At 34.6% G+C, this 26,895-nt stretch overlaps 2 protein-coding genes across 3 annotated transcripts; one reads left to right on the top strand and one right to left on the bottom strand.

Moving 5' to 3' along the window:
- Positions 1-239: 239 nt before the first annotated feature.
- LOC140744805 (uncharacterized) lies at positions 240-26,859 on the bottom strand. Of its 2 annotated transcripts, XM_073076475.1 has the most exons (15): positions 26,336-26,835; positions 25,439-25,553; positions 24,348-24,512; positions 23,693-23,808; positions 20,803-20,969; positions 20,148-20,300; positions 19,311-19,416; positions 18,971-19,036; positions 17,677-17,759; positions 14,883-15,006; positions 13,404-14,232; positions 2,644-2,728; positions 1,964-2,129; positions 1,195-1,288; positions 240-347 (listed from the first exon to the last, which is right to left on the bottom strand). In XM_073076475.1, the coding sequence occupies exons 1-15, from the start codon at positions 26,643-26,645 to the stop codon at positions 290-292; spliced, it is 2,637 nt and encodes an 878-aa protein (XP_072932576.1). In that variant the 5' UTR covers positions 26,646-26,835; the 3' UTR covers positions 240-289. The 2 variants fall into 2 exon arrangements, with proteins under 2 accessions (XP_072932576.1, XP_072932575.1); XM_073076474.1 differs by lacking the exons at positions 240-347; positions 1,195-1,288; positions 1,964-2,129; positions 2,644-2,728 and adding an exon at positions 12,973-13,067 and having other exon boundaries at positions 13,377-14,232; positions 26,336-26,859.
- Tango14 (transport and golgi organization 14) lies at positions 9,881-12,378 on the top strand. Its single transcript, XM_073076480.1, has 2 exons — positions 9,881-10,365; positions 10,821-12,378. The coding sequence occupies exons 1-2, from the start codon at positions 10,056-10,058 to the stop codon at positions 11,285-11,287; spliced, it is 777 nt and encodes a 258-aa protein (XP_072932581.1). The 5' UTR covers positions 9,881-10,055; the 3' UTR covers positions 11,288-12,378.
- Positions 26,860-26,895: the final 36 nt, after the last annotated feature.

The following is a 26,895-nucleotide window of genomic DNA, read 5'->3' as shown; positions in this document are numbered from 1 at the left end:
TCAGACTGGTGGGCGGACAAGATCATTGCTAAAAAAATCCTTGTCTATGGGGCCCATGCATTACTATATTTGAGAACAAAGTTGCCTCTTTATTAATATTATGATAAGGTTCTCACAAACCTTTTATAAATCGTACCAGAAAATAGTAATATAGATTCCACTGTTATACGGCTCAAATAGATAGGTGACAATGAAAGAACCACATTTTTTACCATTGAAATCAAGAAATAAAACAACTATTGGGTGCAAATCAGGTGTTATAATTGCATATTATTTACAAATCATAAATCTACGAGTTGGAGTTAGGCCCGCGGCGACGACCGAATGTCTGGACAACGTTGACGAATCTGGAATAGAAACCGTATATTATTCCATATTTATATCACAATTTTTACTCAGTAGCACACTGTAGCAACAGATGCAAATAGTGTGCAGTTGCTCACAAAAGGCATGATGACAGTATTAAAGAATCAAAGGATAAATTTTGCAGAATGAAATAAATATTTTTTAAGAATTTAATAAAGATAAGTTAGAAAGATTCTAATAAACAATAAAATTATATTCTCATTAACATTACAATACAAGTATAAAACACTGTAATTGGCAATGTTAACTAAAAAATCTACCAGAACATATGACATCATGTCTTATCAAAACATTGCTGAGTTTCTACATGGAGCATAGACAAAATGCAAAGGCGTGACGTCACTAGGATGCCATGTCACTGGCGAGTGCGTGGCAAATATGTCAATCATGTAACGTAAATTCATCATGTATAGTTCAGTGTAGGTAGAAAATAATGCAATAATTAGTAGTTAAAGTTAATTTCCTGCATTATTTTTTTTGTTTAAGAGGGGGAAACCTTCAAAAGGTACCCGAAGACGTGGGAGCGACGCCGGGGTATGTGGGATTTTTACAGGCTCTGTCCTGAGGCAACAGTTTACGCTACTTCCGCACACCTGGTGTTTAGGACGGTATGCGGCCACACATACCGCCGTCCTTCCCGGGGTTCCTTGTTGGACGGTTAGAGGTCTCACTCTTGCCGCCCGCAACCCCGTAAGACCCTTTTGGTCGCCTTTTACGACAGGCAGGGGATACCGTAGCCCTATTCTAGTCCTGGAACTGCAGGGACAATATCATGCTGATTCTAGTGGTGGAGATTTAAAGTGGAACCTATTAAATGATGATACTCACCGTCTGTTGTATTGGATCCTGCGCTTAGCACGGCCGGTCTTCTTCTTCTTCTTTTGCTGTTTCTCTACTTTGGGAGTCTGACCTTTGACCTTACCTGGAAAATAAGTCACAAATATTAAAGATGTATGCATGCAAATATGCATGTATAGATTAATTTTCAAAACTTTAATCTTGTCTGTGACTAAATTCCACAGATAAGATTCATCCAGGATATAGGCCTGGAAACATTTTGTATTCATAGAAGTTACATTGTACATTTATTCATTGACATCTTATTAATTAAGGCACTCATTTGTGTGAGTCAGACTGTCATTACATTTTCAGTGGTTGAAAAAGCTTTGTCATTTCAAATCTTACAAGTCTGTGGTGTTAAAGCATTTTCATGATTTAATAAATGGAAGGAGCATACAAGTATAATTCTGGGCCATACTTCTAGTCCGCTCTGAAGTTTATAAGGTGGTAGAACTTTTTGTGGTTCGACTCCGGCGGTACCACCGCCACACCTATTTTAGCCTAACAGCAGTGTTAGGAGCTGCTCTTTTTCATTTTGAAGGGTGTGGTAAGGGAGACATACTTTTCTGAGGAGTTCCAGTGTAGTCCTCAGGGATAGCGGCGCATCTGTGGCCAGCCTCAGCCTATCTGATCCTATCTGGGGATGATTACAGATGTTCATGGGTGACAGTAGCCACTTACCATCAGGTGGACTGCATGCTCTTCTGCTACACTTATATTATAAAAAAAAATATATTACTACACATTATACACTTACCAGCACGAGCCAAGGAGCCATGCACTTTACCACCGAGCAGTGGTACTGTCAGGTCCAGTTCTGTGCAGGAGAGCTCAGAAACAAGGAAGTCATCCTCAAGAGGTGCTCCATTGACCGACAGAGACAGCTCTTCGGCTCCAACACCAGCAAGGCTGCAGATGCGGTCCTGAAATATGCATTTAATATTTTTACTGCAGTCAAAACTAATTTACAAAATGTGGACAATATCATAAAACTTTGTCTGAAACATATTGGATAAATAAAACCTGAAAAAGGAAACTAGGATTTAAGTATATTATACACTTTGTTCATATTCTAGAATAATTGATTGCTATTGTAATCTTTGATTTGTTTTGTTTTGATCAAATATATTTTTTAGTAATTTACAACTTTGCGCTACTTAAAAATACTGATTTATTAAGATTACATTTTACGTATGTGAATAAACTGCTTACTAGTATAATTTACGCAAAAGTACACGAATACTCTAAAGTAAGACTTGAAAATAATTATAGATTAGTCTATACTTCAATAATCATGGAAAGATACATTTTAAAGTACCTATACTTGAGATTATTTAGAACGCAATAAATGCAATAATATGTGCAAGTATAACCTAAAATCATACGACTTTTGGAGCAACAATATTCATCGTGTACTCTCAATACTAATAACTTTACCTTGATCTGGCCTATGGATTCCTCTCCAGTGACATCGAGAAGATGTGTCGACTGTCCTCTTATGTGCAGCTGCATCTTGGTACCACTGAAATAAGAAAACCACATAATAACTTGGCGGCGTGGTCTACTCTCAATACTCTCTATCAATACTGTTTACAACTTATTTTATTACCGATTGAACCACAAAATGTTTTTATCTAAACAGAATCACTTAATAAAGAAATATTAGAGGTAAAATCTTGATATTAATTAAAAATCTTTTGCATACTGACCTATCAGGCACGTCTGACAAGCGAAAGAAACAATAATGGCGGAAGGAAACGGATACGTACGATAAATCGGATAGTTGTATAAATTTAAATAATCACTAAAATTAGATAACACATTAACTTTACGTTAAGTTATAACTTAATTTATGTATTTATAAAGTAAAATAAAATAGAATCGTTTGTAATATTTTTAAAGATTGTTTTCTTATTTGTAGTCTGTGAATCTTAATGAATATTATTTTAGTCTTTGGTTCCGACCATAGTGCATATTAGCTAGTTTTTAGAGTTCCGTACCCTAAGGGTAATACGGAACCCTATTACTAATCTGTCTGTCCGTCTGTCACAGTGCTTTATCTCTAAAACCATAATAGATATGTTGTTATGTTGAATATTTAATGGTGTCCATACAAAAAACGGTATTTTTCGATTTAACTGTTAAACTCATAGATTAGTAAAGATTCTTCTACTTCAAACAAGAAAATGTAACCACTTTTGACAATTTATATTACATAGTAGATTTAATATACACATAAACTACTAGTTTTCATTTCATTTGTTGTTGTTGTGTTGTTTCTTACGACTAAGTATTGTTAATTTATTTATTAAAGGTTCACCAACGCAGTATACACTTATATAAATTACATTGCAAAAGTTAGATAAATAAGTCGTGTATTCACAATTATAGGTGAACACGGCATTTACAGAATTGACGCTCTAATAAATTAAAATATCTATGTTATATATAAGTATAAAATATAAATTATTAATATAAATTAAAGTTGTGACGACTATTTATTTTAATTCCAAGTTATTGTAATCATAATTATAACCTTAGGACTCTTATTACATGTGGCCATTGCGCATTGTGGCCATAAATATAAAATAATAATGAACATTTGATGGTACGGAATCTCCATGTGCGAGTTACATTCGTACTTGGCCGATTATTCTTGTTCCGTGATCTAGAATCAGTTGAAATAGTTAAATTTGAATTTTAACGATATAAATGTTAATGCATGTCATCATAGCTTCTTTACATAACATTTTACAAAACTCAATGGTCCCAGCTTACGTTAGTCAGATTACACTAATAACAATAAACACCTACCGTTACCTTACCGTAAAATTATTCGTATCAATCAGACCAAAGAGTACAGTAACCTATATAGGAAAAACAGACGAAGGGGTGATATGTCGAACCTACTCTACATCTCTATACCTATGAAAGTGAAATTGTTGAAAATCAAACGCATCTGCGTTGACGAGTTTTATAGATAACGTGACCAGGCATTCCATTTTGAATGGGATTGTTTGCAACTACTTTGTCCCCGATGTCCCGAAAAACAACTCGGTGATGCTAAAATGCTTTTATGAATAATTAAATAAACAATGGTTAGCCAGCAAAATTGTAAATTTCAGACACATGTTTAGTCTTTACACCTTTTTTTCATCATCTAATTTCATTCAAATTAGGATTTAAAGTCGTCGGTCCGCTCACCACAAAACTAAATTTATTATTTTGCTTCCTTGTGACGAAGGTAGCTTTGTACTTACCTGCTTTCATTTTGTGGATATCAGAGTTGCAGTACCTACTTACTTTTCTAATGGTACCTACTAATAAGTTTCATAACTTCCTATAGGTAATAAATACGAGAAAAATGTACCATAACATTCAATAATCGCAGAGTCATATAATTATTTACAAAAAAGAAACTTTCATCTTATCAGTGGCAAACAACGTTTTGCGGAATCTATAAATAAAATCTGATTTTCTGAACTAAAAAAATCTGTTGCAGCTCAACTCCAGCTGTTAATTTATAATGGCTTCCATTTTCAGAGCCGACAAATACCGTTACGTTTCAATACACACAACGCTACTATCTGTAGGTGTTAAAATCCAATATAACGCCTCAATTCTGACCTAAGAATGTAGTTATTTTTAATGGGTTAGGTAAAGCTAGGTTTATTTAGTATTAACCTATTAAGTAAACATGAGCAGCAAAGATTACAGTATAGTATGCGGATGAGTAGTGATTATAGCGATACTTGTAATGAACCGCGTCTTCGTTCGCAGAATTATTAAAGATCGGGACGGCAGAGGACATGGCCTTCTCTGCACTCCTCTTTCTCCCCTCACTACGTCATAGATATAGGTTATGACTTAGAATTAGACAAATGAAGAAGTCTAGACATTGACGGAGTCGAATATTAATACATAGTCTATTTCTTAATGTCTAATATCACTTTTGTACTGTTTGATGAATAAGGCGTCGAAGTTTGGTAGCGTTTTAAAAAAGCAATGAAATATTTAGCATAACTCGAATGCTGATAGCCTTTAGTGGTTTTGCCAGTATAGTAATAATAAATTAGAAACGATTTGTCGAATGTGTCACTACCACATATTAGCATTTAATATCATTATTGCGAAATTAAATTTGAGATAGAGTATAGAGATTGTAGGTGTGTACATTGTACCTATCTAGGCTTGTGTTTCTATGTTTGGAATGTCACTTGAATTATGTTTTCTGTCAATATAGTCCGGTCAAGTTAGACAATTGAAATAGCAAAAATTCCGGGAAAGCTGAATTTTCGTAGAGACCTTGGGTTTACCATAACAAATAAAGTGTCAAAAGTCCCCATCGATCCGACGTGTGCGTCGGCAATTATTCGGGGTCAAACGTCAAAATTTTAGGTTTTTTGGATTTTTCTCAAAAGACGGTAAGTTTTATCGAAAAATACCTCAGGCCAAAGTTGTAGCTCTTAAAATTTTCTATAAAATGGTGTTTATAACTTTTTTCTCTAAAACCAATAATAAAGATATTGCGCTGGTAAGAATTACGTTTTACATGATATCCACCCCACCTGTGAAATAGCGTACGTAACGGGGTTCTTTAACATGGTTTCCCTATTCCAAGAACCTTTAAGATCCTATTTTCAGGGACAATACTTATTTAATAGTATGAAGATTATTGACATTGGTTATTGAGTTCAACTGTCGTTCTAATTTTTTGTTACTTTAATCTGATTTATACTCTTCATATTCAACTTCAACAATCACGTTTTCTTCTATTTCTTTTTCTTAACTTGTTAAAATGGACACGAATCAATTGTCTCTTCATCAGATCATATACCTCTCTTGTATTTAATTAAACATTTGAGCAACATAGACCTTGGCAATTGGTACACGCTGAAAATACTGTAACCCTACTTTTCTACTGCCATATTTGGCACTACGACCTTTTTTGCAATTGCAAAAAATAGTATTAAGAAGTTTTTCTCGAGTGGGGGTCAGTAAAGTTTGAATCGATTCCAAAGTATTATTCATTAATTTTGAACCCCAGTCTTCAGGGTTCAGTTGATTGCCTTGCCATGTCTGACCTGATACAAGTGTGTTTATGCCGTGTGGCTCCGGCGGTGAATAGACCACCCCATACCTGCCCGTGGGTGTCGTAGAAGCCGACTAAGGGTATTTACCGGGTAGATGGGCAGCAGCGTCTACTCGGGCATTTAACATCCTACTGCGACGGTCCCACTGGTTGCTGGATCTGACACCGCCTGGCGTAATTCCCAAAGGTGTCCCGCTTGGTGGTAAGGTCTCCTCGTGGGATCTGCCTGGATAGCTACCACCCTCAGGCCGGAGTCTACCGCTAATAACGACTCGTCGTGTTTCGGTAGTGCGCCTGGGAGCCAGTTCATCCCCTTATCCCCCTCTTCCTATCCTCTTGTGGTGAAGAACTGAAGAAACAATTCTTCAGTTCTTCGGCGTGTACCAATTAACAAGGTCTATCTTGCTCAAATGGTCCATTAAATACAAGAGAGGAAGATTCATGTAATTTTGATGACAGAGAGAACTGATTCATCTTCGTTTGAACAATTTCTAGACATTCAGCTCTCTGTCTTCGATCCGTTTTCCTCACTACTGAGGGTAGTGAGGAAGAAGTAGACGAAAAATAAATCGCAGAAAACATGATTATTTAAGTCGAGTATAAATCAGATTTTTTGAAGGTACCTAATAGAACCCTTTGTGGTTCGACTCCGGCGGCACCACCGCCACACCTATTTCTGCTTCATAACAGCTGTGTTAAGCGCTGCTGTGTTCTGGTTTGAAGGGTGTGGTAAGGTAGAAACGAAACGAAGAAAGGTAGAACGTCTCGGAAAAGGTAGACTTTTCCGAGACGTTCCAACTTAGTTAGTCTTCAGGGGTAACGGCGCATTTGTGACCGACTTTAGGTAGGAATATCTAATAACCAAAAAATTAGAACGACAGTTGAACTCAATAGCCAATATCAATATTCTTCATGCTATTAAATAAGTATTGTTGCTGGAAATAACATCATAAAGGTTCGTGGAATAGTCCTCCTAAGGAAACCACGTTAAAAAAACGCGCTGAGTATCCTATTTCACAGGTGGTGTGGAAATATGTGCATATCGTGTAAAACGTACTCTTAATTCTTACAAGCGCAATATCTGAATAATGATAGGTTTTAGAGAAAAAAATAAAGACTAATTTGTAGAGAATTTTAAGAGCTACAACTTGGTCCTAGGTACTTTTTCGATAAAACTTACCGTTTTCGGGAAAAATTCAAAGAACCTAAAATTTTGACATTTGACCTCGAATAACTGCCGACGCACACTTCGGATCGATGGGGACTTTTGGAACTTTATTTGTAATGGTGAACCCAATGTCTCTACAAAAAATTGTCCTTCCCGGAATTTTTGCTATTTGACCACTATTTTTATGTCTAACTTGACCGGTCTAATACTCATAGCTAAAAAATCAAACCTGAAACAAAAGAATGAGTGGCATAGTTTTAACCCACTTATGTGACATTATCTACCATCTTAACATTCTTAACGAAAAATCTTCAAACGTTATCATTGCAACAATCACGGTCACCATTTTTTGCTGCTGTAATAAAATATGCAGTTTCTTTGTATATATGTATACAGATATGTAGATATGTATATCTGTGTTATCAAATGAAGATTGCACATTATATTGCGTAATATTAAAACAAGTTCATTTTTTAAGTAATTTGGTGCGTATATATTATGTACCTACCTAAATTGTTTGCAACGAGGCAGTCGCTAAGCTAAAATGCGTTTTTTAAATGATTGCTAGGGTTCCTCCGTAATTAAAAGCGTAAAACGGGATATAGGATCCCGTACTTAGCATCCGTTTGTCAATAGATAATATGTCATAGGGCTTTATCAGATTGATACACTTGAAATATTAAAACGATGTGCATCTAACGCTATTTTTTATACTTATCTATGTGAACGCTATAATAACAAATACTAAAAATAAAAATGTTCAAAATAAAGGGGTACGTTTGTGGAAACAAACGGAGCCGGTATGTTTCAGCATTGCTCTAGTTAATCATTTCCTAAAAAACAGACATTCCATTATAATATAATAAAACGATTTCTTGATCCAATTTGCTGGCTTAATGGATCGGAAGGGGCGGTCCGCCCCGGGCCTCCATCCTGGGGGCCTCCTAACACAGTTACTAAAAAAGGTCGTCAGAACCAAACAATATATGAAATGTACATTTGTCATTTTGTAAACTCACATAAACTTTTTACAAAATTGAATGGAGGCCTCCATTCAATTTTCCGCCCTGGGCCTCTGACGACCTTAGTCCGCCACTGAATTTACCTACAATTTTTATTATTCCCGCGCAAATTACAACTCAAACCTCAAAAGCGTTATTTTTCTTTTTTATGCTATAACTCATACAATTGTACCAGCCAGTGACTATATAAATGGGCACTTATTATTATAAATATATTTCTAAACAATTAGATCGACGTCAAACGTGGGGACGCGGCATTAGATTTTATTCACGTGCATAGGTAATATATTACGTTGTCCCTGTAGTACCGGGACCAGAATAGGGCTACGGTAACCCTTGCCTGTCGTAAGAGGCGAAAAGTAAGTTAAAAAACTATCAAACGAATATATTATTCGATGACGCGACGTTGTCTAATTTTATATTCTAAGAATTAATCAATTAAAAGGCTTCATTTTAAAGGTGAAAGGAAGGACATTTTTATTAAATTTTAAGTATGTATATAGAGGGGTTAAGTCGTACACTTATTTATTACGTTCACAGCTCGAAGTGAGTGAGCAACATTTTGTGGATAAGGTTAAAAGTGCATCTAATGTAAAACTTGTTAAAAAAAAAATCTATTTTTTATCATGTTCAAGACCAACATATCAGCTGGTATGTAATAAACATTTTACCAACTTATAATAGTGGCATTATTAAGTATAAACAATGTATCGTATTTTCTTTAAAAATCTTGATATTACTTATATATTTTCTTTTGATTTTTACATTCATTTTACCATGGGTAGAGCGACATTTTAAGATCTATATCAGTTGCTTCTTTTTAAGTAATATTTTAAAAGTCAAAATAATTTCGCGAGTTAATTTCAAAATATTTAAGGATTTTCTGTGGAATAAATTTTCAGGAAAATATTTACTTACATCTATTAAAATAAAGTAGTTTCAAAAAGTTTTAAAAAGCAAAAAAAAACCTGTTTGATGATTGTACATTTTTACAGAAACTTTTATACTAGTAATAGCTTGTAATTTATTAAAATTCTGTTTATGAATAACAAAAATATATATATATAGAACTGATAGATTATTATTAGATTTGATTGTTCATGTGTACATACAATACAACAAAATATAATAATAAAAAATGTAAATGAGTTATCAACGTTTTAAGATTTGAACTTGGCGCTAAGTTTTTTTATAGTAGTAAAATTGTATTATTATCATACCAAATTTTATTTTTATCACGTTTATGAAGTATTGCTCTTATTTATAACATATTTTCCTATCTTTTTACATATGTACTTAATTACAACTATTATTTTTTATTGTATATTTGGTATTAAACTGAACGCAGTTAAACATTTTACTAAATTTTGGTTTTGTTGGTAACCCTATTTGTCTGACACCTAAAAGCTCGTGATTGGTTATCTACAAAAAGCGGTATTCTGATGACTGCCGATATGATCACACTTTTATTGAAAAAACCCGTGTGATATACAAAATATTTCATTTTCTTGACTGGCATAAAATGGTTAAATAAACTCAGCGACGCGGTCATAATATAACATCTAATATGCTGTCGAGGTTGCTAAGAGAGTTTCTATTTTTCCTCATACATTGGATTGTGAACAAACTTGTTGCTATTGAAAATGCTTATTATCAGTTTTGTGTTATAAAAAGTAATATATTGAGCTTCCATAAAGGGGCCACGACGAAGGAGGAGGTTTTGAAGATATTGCAGCATAGACCACACTTGCAGAAGAGGTTGAAACATCTGGTTATGTTGGCTGATACCAACCATCACTCTATAGATGACCTGGCCTCTGTAGTCATTTGGAGTCTTATTGTTGGAGTTACATATCTTTCCTTTTACGATATCTCAGGTACATGTCTATTCTCTATTTCTTTATATTTGTTACTACTTAGTTTACTTATGATAAATATGAACTGCAATTAATAGAGCTAATTTTATCGGTTCCTATATTTGAAAGATGCTAGAACCAGTGTAGTTGGGCTGGGAAGGAGAACGAGTGAAGACTGTCACCTATTTGTAATATCACTCAACTTACATATAAGGAATATTAATTCTCAGAAGAGGCTACATGTCTGTGATCAGATTTAGGTAGTAAAGCTTTCTATATGGACTCCATCACAAGCATTTTTGTGCGTCAATGATGACTTACCATCACACAGACTACTTTAAATTTAAAAATAATATATCCAGTTTGTAAATCTGTTCAGTTTGAATTGATATTGCTATCAATATATATTTTGGTTGCATAAGATAGTTGACTATTGCATCATTGAGTCCAGTATTTTCATTGACATTTTTTTTCAGGTGACTTAAAAAAATATGAAAAAAAGTTATTCATTGCAGTTGAGAAAAAGAAGAAAGAAGGAATACCAGGATGTATAAAATGGTCTGATAAACCTGATCTAAATGGTTATACAAATGGCAGTCAAGCAAACACAATTATTATAAATATTGTAGAGTATAGTGATGGTCGGCCAAAGATAGCACAATTTGTAAGAAACTTAGCCAAGGATAGGTCTTTGTGTAAAAGGAATTCTAGAGAATTCACCGCACAAGAATTAGATAATGCCCTTTTTAATGTATACCCTACCATTCCGGAACCAGAGCTAGCTTTGTATACAGGGCCTCTGTGCTCTACCCATGGTCTTCTTCCATGGCAAATTAGGCTCACAGAAATACTGCAACTTTCTCCTAATCATAGCATAAACACAGACAGTTACATAGGTGCTTTGTACAAATACAATAAATGTGAACAAAGATTTGGAACATAGAATTTTGATATTTTATTGCACACTGTAGATGTACATATAATGAAAATTTATGTAATATAGATTTCTGTTCACGTTATTGTCACATTTGCATTTTAATTTATTTTTTATATCTATGAAGTGTTATGAACTATCTTTAAAAATATAGTTAAAGTTGCTTTAAAGAACATGAGGAACATGTAAAGAACATGAGGAAATATTGAATTTAAATGTGACTTATTTTTCTGTGAAAAATATGAAAATATATTGCCTCAAAGTATGTTTGATTAAACAGCTTGTGTCAACAAATTAACCAGTTTGCTGGCAATTAAATTATTTTGAATATTCATAAACAATCAAATAAAACGAAATGTATGTTTAGCACATACAAAAGAAATGTTTAGGAGTCTGCAATATTTTTCGTCACTTTGTTAGGAATGGTTCATCTCAGCTAGAGTGAGTGAGTCTGGAGACCTAGACTGTGCTCTAACACACTACTGGTATATTTTGGTGCAGACTAGGAATATTATATATATAAAAATATTTATATACCATCCTGCCTATTACTGTAATTTATGATGAAATATGCATATGAATTTGTTGTCCTCTGTATATAATTGACAAAATTAATTGTTATTTCAATATAATGATCGCATGAGTACAAGGATAGGCAAAGGTCCAATCGAAATATGATAAAAATATTTTTCCTTTTTTAATGTTTATTTATTTTTTAATCCAATTTTCTTATAGGCCTAAATTTATGATATTTGGTGCAGGAATAAATGTGTAATTCAACCACAAAAAAATGGAGTAAATAGTGTACAAATACTTATGCTATCTTTTACTAGCATATAATATAATTGTTAAATTTAAACTACTGTTATTAATTGCCCATTGATAACTTCTTTATAAAATGGAATATATTATGGATCTTATATTTATTCCTGCGCTTTATTGGAACTGAAGATAAAAATTCCTTAAAGAATTGAGTGATATGTTATGCAATAAAGACTTAAATATACTAAGTTATTTATTGAGTTCTCGATGGTTCTTGTAGATCTATGTTTGTAAAGTAACATGATATTAATTTTAAGATTAATATACGCTTAAACTTATATAGTACTGTTTCTGTTTTCCCTTTGTATTTAAATTTCATGTATATATCATCAGGAGAATGTATACCTTGTAGTCCTTGCGGAGCTAATTACATTGTATTTTAATTGGAGGATATTCCAAGGGCAAATGGGTTGGTTGATATACAGGTAAAGATATTTTAATAAAATTATTGTATATTTCATGTGGGTGCTGATCTCTTATAAAAGATCATAATTTAAAAAGCAGCAACCTAGCTGAATTATAAATTAACACTGCAGCATTATATTTATTTGCAAATTTCTCTTCAAATGTCATTGGTATTAAAATAGTATAATAAGGACGGTATTGCAACTTTAATTTGGTACAATATTGTCTTAATATAATAATTATTTAATAGTACGTAATATAATAACAATTTCTTAATGAACAATAACTTTACCCACTGATAAATTTATTCATTTTCAAATATGAATTCGTACGTTTTGAGAATTGTATAGGCAAGTAATAGCTCACTTATAAAATGAATTTAAAAGCAAATTCTGTAACTGTCATTATGTTACTTCCTATTGCAATTATTTCATCATTAAGCATATAAAGCAGAATAAAACAATAAGGCTGGTCGATAAGTTTATTGAAGGATTCTAATTAAATAGTTGTACATAATTATACTAGAATATTTACACCAGAAGCAGAGCTACGGAGGACCAACCTGTAAAAGAAAACAAATAATATACCACAATCTTACTCGACCATAATACTTGTTAGAAATTCTTATCTCCAATACTTTATATGGTAATGTTTTAGTACTTTTCTGACATGTTTTGTGATGTTCTTAAACATAATTTAGTTGGGTTTTAATTACTGTATACAAGGTTCGAGCTCAAAAGGGGACTTGAATAAGGAAATAATTATTTTGATTAGGTAAACAAGATATTAGTATGATTGTGATACTTAAAATGGAGAAATTAGGAGATTTCAAGACGGGTCACTCACATAACGGATATATCAAAAATACAACCTGTCGCATTCGTAACCTGCTGTTCACCGGCGGTGTCTGGAGCGGCTGGCACTGCGCGAGCGTCGCCGCTCGTAGTCCCTAACCCGAACATACTTATCGTTCCTGTCGTAGTCGCGCCTGTCGTAGGACCTATCCCGCTTCGAACTGTCCCTGTCGTACGATCTTCTATCCCGTCTGTGGTATCGCTCCTCGGATCTGTCCCGAGACCTCCGCCGTCCCGATCGCGACTCGTAACTGACAGATCGCGAGCGCTTTGAACGTTTTCTCGGCCTTTCGTCGTCCGAATACTCCCTATATTTATCTCTTCGTTCGAAATCTCGACTTCGGGACGATCTGCGTTTCTCATAGTAGTAATCGTCTTTTTTCTTATGTTTCGATTTTTCTTCCTTAACGTAGTCGTCTGATTTTTTGGATTTTGAATGAGAGTTTTTCTCTTCATATTTGTGCGATTTCTCCTTTGCCTGTTTCTGTTTCTTTGATTTTTTTGGCGAAGTACTGGAGGACGAGCTTTTGCGTTTTCGCTTTTTAGGTCGACTTTTCTCGACTCTAACTTTCGCATCACTGTCTGACGATGATTTACTAGAGCTGGAAGAAGATGAATCTTCTTCCGAATCACTAGAGCTAACGTTCGAGTTTTCTTTTGGTTCGGGAGTTTTCGGTGGACTTGGCGTTCGGTCGTATCTACTAGATTTCTTTGAATCTTTCTTATCCTCATGACTTGGGTCTACTTTTCGCGCTCCGTCTACTTTGTCAATCGATTTATGATTGCTCTTTTTATCTTTTGACTGATTTTTTTCTGGTTTTTTTTCGGGCGTCTCGCCATCTGTATTAGGTGGAGGTGGTGTAGCTGATGACCCTGCAAATTAGATTGCATTGTTTTCAAATAATATACTTATTGCTGACATTTAACTGACCTAATCTACACGAATATACTAATACTTGCTTTAAGTGTGAAAGAAAATATGATGGGGAAACCCAAGAGCTCTAGCTCTCTTTAATGTTTTGAAAGATATTATTTATTTAATTAACTTAATTCATATGAAACCCAGAACTTGTTCTATATTAAGGTCGTGTGTTGTGTTGAAGGGATATTTTGAATAAATGTCTCAATCCAGACAGAGGACTAATAAATTAGTGTAGACTTAGGCCTAGAACGCATTTAAATATGTCCGTCGATGTTTGGCTAGTCGGGGCTCTAACCTAAGGATAGCGGAGGGTATAGTCCGTGTCAAACTGCTAGTCCTCTGTTCCGAGCAGGTGTAGTCATACAATTTGCTATGGCGACGCGATTCATTTCTATACTCAGAGCGGACTAGCAGTTTTACGCGGACTATATCAATGTGGGGGTGATGATGATAGGGTAGTGTGGTATAGTTTGCGCCAAACTGCTAGTCCACTCTGAAGTTGTCGGTGGTGCCGCCCGAGTCGAACCACAAAGGTTTCTACCACCTTCAAATTCTATATTCGTAGCGGACTAGCAGTTTTACGCTACTATATTGTACTAACGGTCGGCGCGCTCAGGTGTGGCGGGCGCGGGCGGCGCGCGCTCGCGGCTGTCGGCGAGCCGCACCTCCGCTTCGATCTCGCGCGCCGTACGCTCGAAATCCGCGCGCTTGCGCCGGATCACCTCCTGAGAACACATATTGCGGCGTAGTCACGTGGCGTGGGCTTGGACGCAAGTTGCATTTACCACCGACTATTTAGGCCTTCGATCACTAACAGGAACTAGCGATCGAAGATTTAGGCCGAAAAAATCATCTGAGTTTAGGTACTCTTATTTTTCAGATTCATATTTTACTCATTACATACGAGTATATCAAATTAGGTACAGGCTTTTCAAATTAAGTGTAACTTTAAGTATTTAACACACCCGTAAGATCAGAACACAGTAGGTACTTAACACTGCTGTTATTAGGCAGAAATAGTAGTAGTGGATTCAAACCAGTTTCAATAAAAATACGAGTAGTTAAATTTAGTCGCTAGTTAAAAGTGCTGCCCGGGGCATTTCATGTTACATTTATTATTTGGTGAAAGGATATTAGGTCATCGAAACTAGCGGTCACCGCGACATGTATTGATACTACTGTAGCCCCTTTATTGATTATATCTAATGTTCAAGGCCAACGGTTAGCGTAAACTATGTGTTCCAAACCTTGTTTTTGCAAGGTTGGAACAACTTTGTTCGCATTAAACTATTTACTTAATTTAGCCAATCAATCAATCAATCAAGTACTGTTAACATATTATTATTATTTTCTTGAGTTCCTATTTACCCTGTTGGCTCTTTAAATAGCAGGATATTTTTTTGTATCCATAAATAACTTCAGAGACTATTCATTTTAGCTTTAGCGAAAAAAACTATAAGACACCTGTTTCACCCATTCCCCGGCTACGCGAACCCGCTAGACTGTAAGTTTGTTACCCCCCCAATTACAAAACTATAGCTACGCTCACCCTACAGGTACAAATTGCGTTTAGACATTGACAGTATCCCCCCACCAATAATGTAAATAAACGTCTGGTTTAGTACCTAAATGCAGAAAGGTCAAGAAAAAATTCCCAAGATAATAGATACGCTATCATGACATATCATGTACGCTTATTATGTATATGCTTTGTAAATGTGTCGGTGCCAAACAAAGTAAATGGGTTAACAGCTATTTCTCGAACAAATTTAATTAAAATAAGTTAAAAAATATATTGTTGGATAATATGAATGTCAACTGACATTTATAGGTCATTTAAGTAGTTCCACTCCTTCATGATCAATTTTAAATGAAATTGAAATATCGTTTTTTTTATGTAGCAGGTAAGTGCTCTATTATTTAAGTATTGCAATTATAATTGACATGGCATTTGTCATGTCATGTTGTTTTTGTGCGAAGTTTTGCTTTGGCGATTTTTTTAGCGTAACCTTGAATAAATTAAGAAAATCAGTTATAATAATGAGGTAGCAACCTGATATGAAATGTGGAGATCAACTTGATAAATAAATAAATATTAATGCTTCTATGTTGCAGAATGGTTGCAGACAAGAAGCTTAATTAGCCATTCAATAAATGGTGTTCAATGTAACTGATTACTAATCGGTGTCGTTAAACAGTGGTCTGAATGGTTCAACTAAAATTCAGTATTTAAAACAGTAGTATATAAAACAGGTAAATTACTCGATAACGTTTTAACTTCTGGCCTAGCTTAGTCATTTGAATTTAGTTCCACTTTCTGCCAACTGGCGGTGAAATTCGCAAATTGGGATTCATTAATAAGATAATATCATAATAAATTACATGAGACTGTTAACAGATAACAATAATAATAATATATCGGTGCAAAGTTAAAGCTTAGGTGACCATGATTTTAGGACAAGGGACGACAATGGTAATGGTAATGGTATGGTAAACCATGAATATATTAACCAATAATAAATTATTGCATTAGCAAATACGATCATAAAATTGCAATTTATGACTGTCTAATTTTTTTTTAAGATTTACAGCCACTTCTCCAATGTGAACAGTATTTTGAAGTTGTATTAGAATACTCAAATTCTGAGGCGATGGTGGTCGAGATAAAATATTGTAGTGAATTTAAGGGTCGGTACATATCTGACGGAAAATGCGTCGAGCGTATCATCGGTCGCGTTTATTCGGTTAAATTAGACCTGCCATATTACGCGTCTTGTCTTGCCTGTACACAAACGATCTCTACTGATGTTGCATTGTCAAAAATGTCAAAATACACGTGGCGCGTGGCCGACCGCCTCTTAATGTGTTGACGGAAACGAAACAGACGTCGTATGCTCGATGCACTAACGCATCACCGTTTAGGTGTGAAAGGTTGAATATTTTATTATATAATTGTCTGTCCTAGCGTAACACGACCGATAATACGTGACGCATTTCCCGTCAGATATGTACCGACCCTAAATGAACTGAACCGTCTTTTTTGTTCTCTAAAAATCGGTGCATATTTTAAGTGAAAATATGCACCTATTTTTTATTATTATTTTAATGGGTGTATTTTAAGATTTTTTATTTTAATGGGAGCATTAAAGGGGGAAGAACGAAAACGTTTTTCTACACTAATATTATAAAGAGGAAACCTTTGTTTGTTTGTTTGTTTGGTTGTAATGAATAGGTTCAAAAACTACTGAACCGATTTAAAAAAATCTTCCACCATTCGAAAGCTACATTATCTACGAGTAACATAGGCTATATTTGACATGAAATATATTTGACAAATAGATTTTGAGGCGGCACAAAGTTTGCTGGGTCAGCTAGTAACATGATATAGTGTGTACCTGCAGCTGATGGTCGGTGAGCTCGCTAGGGTTGTCCGCGGCGCTCGCGTCGCTGTCGTCGCTGCTCTCGTACGCGCCCAGCCCTGCGCACACAGAGCGCACCGGTAACACGGGGTGGTTGCCCACGGCACACACATGCAACTCTTACTTGACACCACTATTTATGTATTAACATGTTTCTTACTCCAATTTTTTGTTAATGAGTACATTACTGTTTGACATTTTTTGTAAAAGTCAATGTACAACTCAAATAGCCAGTATTAATATAGACGCAACATTTTTTATGACATTTAAGTTAACGAAAATTTTGCCATCATTGTACCTGTATACAACATTTTTGTGATCCTCTTACTTGACACAACTATTTATGTATTAACATGTTTCTAACCATGTTAATGTCAATGTAAAACTCAAATAGCTCATATTAAGTTAATATATTTTTTTATATTGCATTTAAGTTAACGAAAATTTTGCCATCATTGTACCTGTATACAAAATTTTTGTGATCCTCTTACTTGACCCAACTATTTATGTATTAACATGTTTCTAACCATGTTAATGTCAATGTACAACTCAAATAGCTAATACTAATTTAATATATTTTTTTATATTGCATCTAAGTTAACGAAAATTTTGCCATCATTGCACATGCTATATCATTTTTTTTGTGATATAACAATTTCAAAGTCAATAAAGGCAGTTTTATGAAAAACAGAAATGGCTGGTTTAAAATTATGTAATACTATTTATATAATAAATATTTTTCTTACTGGTATAAAAATATCCTAACCCTATATGATTGATTGAACGCTTAAAAAAATTTAGTAATGTATAGAAATAACTTTTTTGTAATGTATAAGAGTTCCATAGATTTTGTTTCCAAACAAACATTTTTGCATATTTGTTAAAAGAGATTTCAGAAAAATGTCAATATCAATTACAATTTTACATAATAACAAAACTAACTATCACATAAACTTCATCAATAATAAAATCTTTTCTTACCAATTACGCAATCCACTAAACATAGCATATTCAAACAGCATTCTAAACATGCGCATTGCCAATACAATCAGTATTAAAATATTATTTTTGATGTAGCACTGCTGAAATAAAATGTTACGTAACATACATGGTGGTTTTTTGTTAACGAAGACAATATTTACCTATCGTAAAAAATAATAAAACCACCACATATATTGAATACATGTTATCTAGCAAACTGTTACTTGGTACAACATAGAATCAGTTTGCAAGATAGATGAGAGATGAAGTCGTTAAGAATTGCACTCACCGAGCCCGCTGGTGATAGCAGAGAGTGCCTTGGACTTGCTAGCCTTCATAGCGTTGAGGCGCGATGCTTTTACCATATAAATAAAACGAAAATTAATAAAACACACTAATGTATTCATTTCTCAACGGGCAACATCTGAAATAAAACTTTATTAGCGATGAAAATAATATACAACACATTTTGTACACGTCACATTTCTTCCCAGTTCACAATTTTAGTGTTTCGATACGAGACAATTATCACAGTAACAGTCAATACACAATTGTTTGTCGTTGTATAAAACAAAATCTTGATAGTGATTGCGGGGCCTTTTTGTATAAACCTATATGAGATATGGTACCTTGTTGAACATTATATCGGGCCAATTCTTCCTGGCTCACCATATGAATCTCGTGGTCTGTTACCTCAAGCAGAATTTCTGTCAGTGTGCGACGTACAGTCATCATCTGGAAAATAGATATATTAATAATTCTAGAACAAACATAAAGAAAGAATATAAGGGCAACTTAAATAAATCAATTTTACATTTTCAATTTCTTAAAGATTTTTTCCAATTTATGGATAAATGGAATTATTATCTGCACAGCTTAAGATCTCTAAGAAAATTTCTGTTTTTAAAAGTTTTAAGATAGAAAAAATCTGTTTCATGTGAGAACATTTTTAAGATAGAAAAATTCTGTTTCATGTGAGAACATTTTTAAGGTAGAAAATTTCTGTTTCATGTAAGAACCTTTTTAAGATAGAAAATTTCTGTTTCATGTGAGAACAATTTTAAGGTAGAAAATTTCTGTTTCATGTGAGAACAATTTTAAGATAGAAAATTTCTGTTTCATGTGAGAACAATTTTAAGGTAGAAAATTTCTGTTTCATGTGAGAACAATTTTAAGATAGAAAATTTCTGTTTCATGTGAGAACAATTTTAAGGTAGAAAATTTCTGTTTCATGTGAGAACAATTTTAAGATAGAAAATTTCTGTTTCATGTGAGAACATTTTTAAAATACAGAGTAATTAATGATTATCTGTTATTTAAAGCTTCTTCATAATTCTAATACATGCTTCATTAATTAATGAATGCATGTATTAGTTATATGTAGTACAATCATGTTACTGTTGTAATTTAATCATCAAGTTGCCCGTAGAAACCATATGGTAACAGACATATAACTGATAACTTACCACCTCCTGCATAGTCTCCTCCCTGCTTCTCTTGGGTAATTGAACTTGTTCTTCAGGCTCTTCTGAATTCTGTGGTTCTTCGGTCTCTTTCGCGGCCGCTGGTGCTTCCTTCTCCTCTTTAGAGGGCTCTTCTTCGCCCTCTGAATCTGTCTCCTACAAAAAAGGCATTTAAAATTGTACAATTTTTTTTTTTTAATAATAAAAATAATTATGATATGTGTTTAAGGGTTTTGAAACACGCAAGTAATAGTTGATATCAATGGTAACTTACATGTATTGATATCAGTTACAATATTAAAGATTTTTTGCCTACAACAACTAAAAATTTGACAACTTATGTGGCCTTTATTTCTAATTTACTACTTTATTAGGTAGAAATTGCTTAAGATCAACAATTTCCAACACCATTTTATTAAAAATTAATATAACCAATGTTTTGCCTATTAAAGAATTACATTTGACAATTTCTTTATACTAGACATAGTCAAATTTCGATCTTTTGTAGGTGAAAGTTGAATAATTAATAATAAGGGAGGTAAGTGTATAAGGATTAGCAAGAAGTGTTATGTATGGGAACAAAATGACATTTTCATGGAAATAATATAATTAATATTGCTAATTAGTATGCACAGAAAACAAGAAGTAAAATGCTTACAAATTTGCTTTTTGCGGGCATCATTGGAACTCCACTAGCTTCAGCTTTTAATCTCGCAAGTTCTTCTTCCTCTAATTTCTTTTTTTCTTTTTCCGCTTCCTCTCTTGCTTTCTTCTCTTGTTCCCTTTCTATTGCTTTCTGCTTCTCACGTTCCATCTTTTCTAAGCCTGATAAAATAAGGTAAAATGCAAATTAACTTAAAAATGATAAAATATATATATTTTTATACATAAATATGTATATATATTTTTATTTTTTGGCTTCTTCACATAGCACACAAAGTTTAATTGACAAGATACTACATAAAATGTCTTTTAGTAATCCTGAAATTGCTTATGTGAACGAAGCCGAAACTGCCTGGACATTGGCCTGCCCAGGGCAAAATTTTCCTGATGACAAAACTATTCAGAGATTGTGGGACGAGCCCATTTGTAAATATTACCAAAAAAAACTTTTAGACCTCTCACAAAATCTTTCAGAGCGGGCTCGTCTTTTAGCAGTCTCTGAAAAAGAGTCAGGTTTTTGGCTGCAGGCTTTACCATCATACAATTTAGGTACGTTTTTTGATAATATATCATTTTCAATTTGTGTCTGCCTGCGTTTAGGTATGAAAACAAATGAGCCACATCGCTGTCTCTGTGGTGAAAATGTCAGCCAGTTTGGCCACCACGGACTGTCTTGCCGCCGCAGTGCTGGTCGCTTGTCGCGTCATGCGTGTGTCAACGATATCATCCGAAGGGCCCTTGTTACCATCAACGTGCCGGCTTGCCTTGAGCCGAATGGTATTGCACGTGATGATGGCAAGCGGCCCGACGGTATGACTCTCGTTCCCTGGAAACAGGGGAGGTCACTTGTATGGGATGCGACTTGCGTGGATACGCTGGCTCCATCCCATATTTCAGTGACCTCGACGCATGCGGGAGGTGCGGCAGAGGCGGCTGAATCTGTGAAGCGGCGCAAATATGCAGCCTTGGGGGATGGCTACATATTTGTGCCGTTTGCGGTAGAGACTCTGGGTCCGTGGGGGCCAGAAGCACGACGGTTCTACAAAGAAATGTCGTCGCGTCTGGTTGACATTTCTGGAGACCCAAGAGCTGGTGCGTACTTTGGCCAAAGAATAAGTTTGGCCATACAACGCGGCAACGCAGCCAGCATTCTTGGGACTCTACCGGGAGGCAGTGATTTGGACTCATTGTTTTATATTTAATTATTTAAGTTTTAATATTTCTTTTTTGTTTAAATTATATTTTTTGTGTATATTGTATATAGATTTTAAGTTTGTAAATAGATAGATATATTATATATAATTGTTACTTAATTAGAAATTTAATTTCGAAGAATGACTTAAATGTACATATAATAAAGGATTTTTTTATACATATCTATGTTTACTACGATCTGTCACACCACTTCCTTTGTTGTAAATCGCATTGGTGGGACTTCATCTGAGTCTGTTGCTTTCACACATTCTGTCACTCATGTTCTGGAGTGCCTTCGTATGGATGAGGTTGGAATATATTTTCCAGGTGCTTAGCAAAGATATCAGCTTTTTCTTGGTCACTTCGTGTCCAACAATCATCTGGCTTTCTCGGTGGTGAGGATGTTATTGTCGGTTGTTTAATGTTTCGAGTTGCTTTCCAGAGAGAATAATCAGTAGCTCTTGAAGTGTCAAGGCCCTCAAGGTATGCCTGGTATCCTGCGTTTTGATCCTGATCAAGAATTTGCTTATGTTCTTTAATTTTGTAGTTTAGTCTTTTTTTGGTATCAGGGCACCTGTTTCGTTGTCACAGTTTACGAAGGTCTCTTTTCTCACATATTGTATCAAGAATATTTATGGGTATATGTTGGGCAATAATGTTATGTTTGTTTATTGGGGTCGAATTCAAAGCCGCGCTCTGGATATTGCCAGTGAAGAATTCAATAGCATTACTGAGGTCAGTTCTTGTTTGAAGTGCTACTGGAGTTCTAAGGGACTCCATAAGCGTACGAAATAAGGACCAGTTTGTCCTTTTCCTGTGCAACATACATTTCGTAGAGGTTTCTGGCTTTCGCTGCAATTTCCACATGAATGGGAGAGTGATCCGACGATAAATCCCAGCAGCTATGACAAGATATGGTACTTTTATTATACCTTTGGTGACACAAAAGTCTATTGTATCTGGTATTTTCCCTTCATTGGTGGGCCAGTATGTTGGTTGTCCTGTTGAGTTGACATTCATTGTTCCTGCTTCTACACTTATGAGAAGTTCACAACCTCTTCAAGGTTAATCTGGAGCCCCAGAACATGTGTTTGGCGCTTTTCAAGAGTTTTGAAGTAATCTTTGAATTGTTTTTCTTTGATGGTGTATCTTGGTGGGCAGTAAAAAGATAATATTGTGATATTACTGACCCAGAGGTATATTTAGCAGGTACACTATTTTAACTTAAAAAGTTATTGTTTAATCTTTTTTATGCCTCAAGTAATATATCAATTATTAAAATACATTTAGTGTGTATTATCTATAAAATTTATTTCAATATAGATCACTATTTCAACACTCGTATAAAGAAAAGAGAACACAAAATAAACTGTAGTAGAAACTATTTTAATTACACATGGCGAAGTTGAAGATTACTGCTACAACTATTTTTGTCTTGAATCAGTATTGTTATTACTGTTATGTTTTATTTTTTCACATTTTTATGACGTTTTTCAATTTCGTCATCATATAGGAGGTAGGATTCAGATCCTATCGGGGCTTGCTTATATACATCCGTGGGTGTTATAGGCTACTTATCATCAGATGGATTTCATGTTTGTTTCCTGTTTCTACATTATTAAAAGGTGGTTTCCCAAATATTGAAAACAGCTTGCAAAGTTAATAAAACAAAATAAAAAAAACCTGTTTACCTTCTCTTATCCATGCAGGCAATTGTCGCCGCTTAGCTGCATCTATAGTAGTTGTCATCATCATAGGGGGTAATACTATTGGCTCTATTACTGGAGGCATTATGGGTATTTTCTCTCTGGAAAGTTAAAATTTTATTACATCTCAATTTGATGTTATATATTATTATTCTTACACTGCTATAAACTTAACATCATAACTATTAACCAATATACATATTTTCTAAACATAAATGGTTGCCAATTTTCATTCTATAAATAAAGACATGTCTTGAACAAAGCATACATGTTCTAATGTCAGAAATAGGGAATATATTTGTGCATTATTATAATATATGTACGTACAAGAGCATCTAATAAACTACGATCTGTTCTGAATCTGCACTGATCAATTACACAAACACATGTCTGGTACACTGTAGGCCTAATTAGGTAGATATCAATGATTATTGACTCTTAGCCCTAGTAGTCCATTATTATAGTCACTGCAATTGCTACTTGTTGGTGACCACAATAAGTAAATAACATAAAATTGCTATAAAATATTAAGAGTAAGAGGTGTTACTTTATGACAATACAATTCGCCTAAGCAACCAAATATTCTTATATGGTAGGCATGTGGGCATTTCATACAATATAAGCTAGTATGGTAACCAACCTCGGTGGTCGAGATCTACTAGATTTGGAGTCACGATTTCTGCTCTTGGACCGTCGTGAGCTCTCACGACTTCGGCTGCTGTCTCGGCTGTCAGGCGGGTCACCCTGTGGGGCTGTCCAGTAGCCGTGCTGGAATGTAGATGATGACATGGGCCCGGTTGTGTACCTAGAAATGTATACAAGATTTTTTTTATATTCGAGCCTAATGATAAAGTAGACATGCTACCTGATGGAAAATAGTCAACATCGCCTATGAACATTTGCAACACCAGAGCAGTTGCCAGAGCATTGCCGGCTTTGAAAAAGAGCTCTTTTCGCACCATTTTTTGAAGATCCCCATGTCATAGCACTCTGGGAATACCCCAGGAGGTAGTTCATTCCACATCTTACGTGTTTGTGGCAAGAATGTGCAAGATGTGAAATGATATATTTCATTAGTTATGGCAGCAATATGACTGCCTGTATCTGCTGTTGGAATTGCATGATCAAACACAAGGCTAAAATACTAAATTAATTGTGTCATGTTAAGCAGAAATATTTAAAGTAAGCTTTTCTGTTTTTCTGTACCATAGATTAGTAAAGATACTTCGCCTCCTTGAAATTGAATGAAGCCACAAACGGCTTATTAGTAAGTTCTTTTTTTGAATTCTTGAGATATAAAAACATTTTTAGAGAAAATTTACGAATAAATAACTAATACTGCATAATTTACATAATAAATAAATAATTATTTAAGATATTTTAGGGACATTTTAGCACAGAGACGTGGCAAAACTTTTTACGCAACTATTTCAATTCTCAAAACTGGGTACATTTTCTTGTTAGGAGTGAGTAATCTTTACTAATCTATGGTCTGTACAATACATTTTATTTCAAACAACGCTGTTTTAAATAAAATGTATGTCACAGTATTAGATCTATTTTATTACTATTGTTTTCATTTATGTAGGTACTTCACATATTTTTGTAAGTATATGTCTTTGTCATGCAAATCTTAATAAATACTTCTGATGCTAGTTTTAAAGCCCTGCATATATTGTATTAATTTCTAAATACAATTGTTTGTAAAAAGACATTATTAAAATCTCTTACCCTGGCATCGGGGCTCCATCTTGCATGGGATAGCCATCGATCATGGATGGCATAGCCATTGATGGATCTGAAGGTATTTTTGGATCCACTGAACCTGAACCAGGCCATCCCCAACCTTAAAAGATGTTTTTACAGTGTAATATAGTAATAAATATTGGTGCAGTGTGTTCTGTATAGGTGTGCATGTTACTCTAATATACTGTAATCAAACAACATGGGCGGGAAGCATGATATTAGTTTTTTTTCATAATATAGGAGTAGCAGAAGAGCATGCAGTCCACCTGATGGTAAGTGGCTACTGCCGCCCATGGACATCTGTTATTAGCACCAGGTAGGATTAGATTCCTACTTGAGGTCAGGTACACAGGACTAAGCTGTAATGCCTCAGAAAAGTATGGCGCTATTACCACACCCTTCAAACCAGAACACAGCTGTGCTTAACAATGCTGTTATAAGTGGAAATAGATGTGACAGTGGTGCTGCTGGAGTCGAACCACAACCGGTACCACCTTAAATTATACCTAGTTATATTTCATTTTAAAACATGTATTAAAAATGAAGGGTTTATGTTTAAGTTCATAAATTATTTGAAAATGGACAAAATTTTAAGAGAAAGAAAATTACCTGAGATTTAAAAAAAAAAATTAATCCATAGTAATAACGTTAAACATTTCACGTAACTTGAAATTATGTTTTAATATGTATTTCAATATTTTTAAATTGTAATTTGAATGCAATATATTTATATTAATCTGTCAATATGTAATCTTTTAAATAAACAAAATTTGTTAAATGGAATCATTGTGGACAGGTTACCTGTAGTTTAATCAAAAATCAGCTGTTTAGATAACCTTAACCGATGACAAATTAAATACTAAAATATTAATAATAATTTACCCCATTGGTTCCAAGGGGGGGCACCCCAAGAGTTTGTTGCAGCGTTCCATTCAGCCCCAGGTGGTATTGAGGAGTCTTGGTTCGCCTCCGAGTTTTCCACTTCCATCGGCGCTTCGCCCTCCTCCTCGGTCTTCGGAGCACCCTGCGGCGCCACTATCGCAGCGGCTTCCTTCATAGCAATCCATTGTTGCGCTAAAGCTGCCCAATCCACCTGACTACTGTCTACATTTTGATACGCAACAGGATTTAGGGCCCATTGCGTGGGATACGCGGGGTTTGCGGCATCCTTCCCCGAGAACATGGTGGCCATACGTTGTGTGTACGAAATATTTTTCAAAGATTCCTTAACATACTGTACACAGTTTGATTAACTATCAATTGCACGTGTTTACGCTTATTTCCGTAATGTAGTTGCAGAAAAATGAAAACTTGACTAAGTCGACCTTATCATAATTCCTGATCACAGCACATTTTTCCACAGAGACAGAAAATAAACGCACATATTTGATAGACTAAAAAAGACATTAATAGAATTTCAATGTTGTCATTCTTGCTTTATC

Source organism: Epargyreus clarus, unplaced genomic scaffold (genome assembly GCF_041222505.1).
Source record: "Epargyreus clarus isolate Ecla_fem2 unplaced genomic scaffold, WU_Ecla_fem_2.2 ptg000009l, whole genome shotgun sequence".
Lineage (NCBI taxonomy): Eukaryota > Metazoa > Arthropoda > Insecta > Lepidoptera > Hesperiidae > Epargyreus > Epargyreus clarus.
The sequence above is the reverse complement of the archived record's forward strand: the minus strand, read 5'-3'. Positions and strand labels throughout refer to the sequence as shown.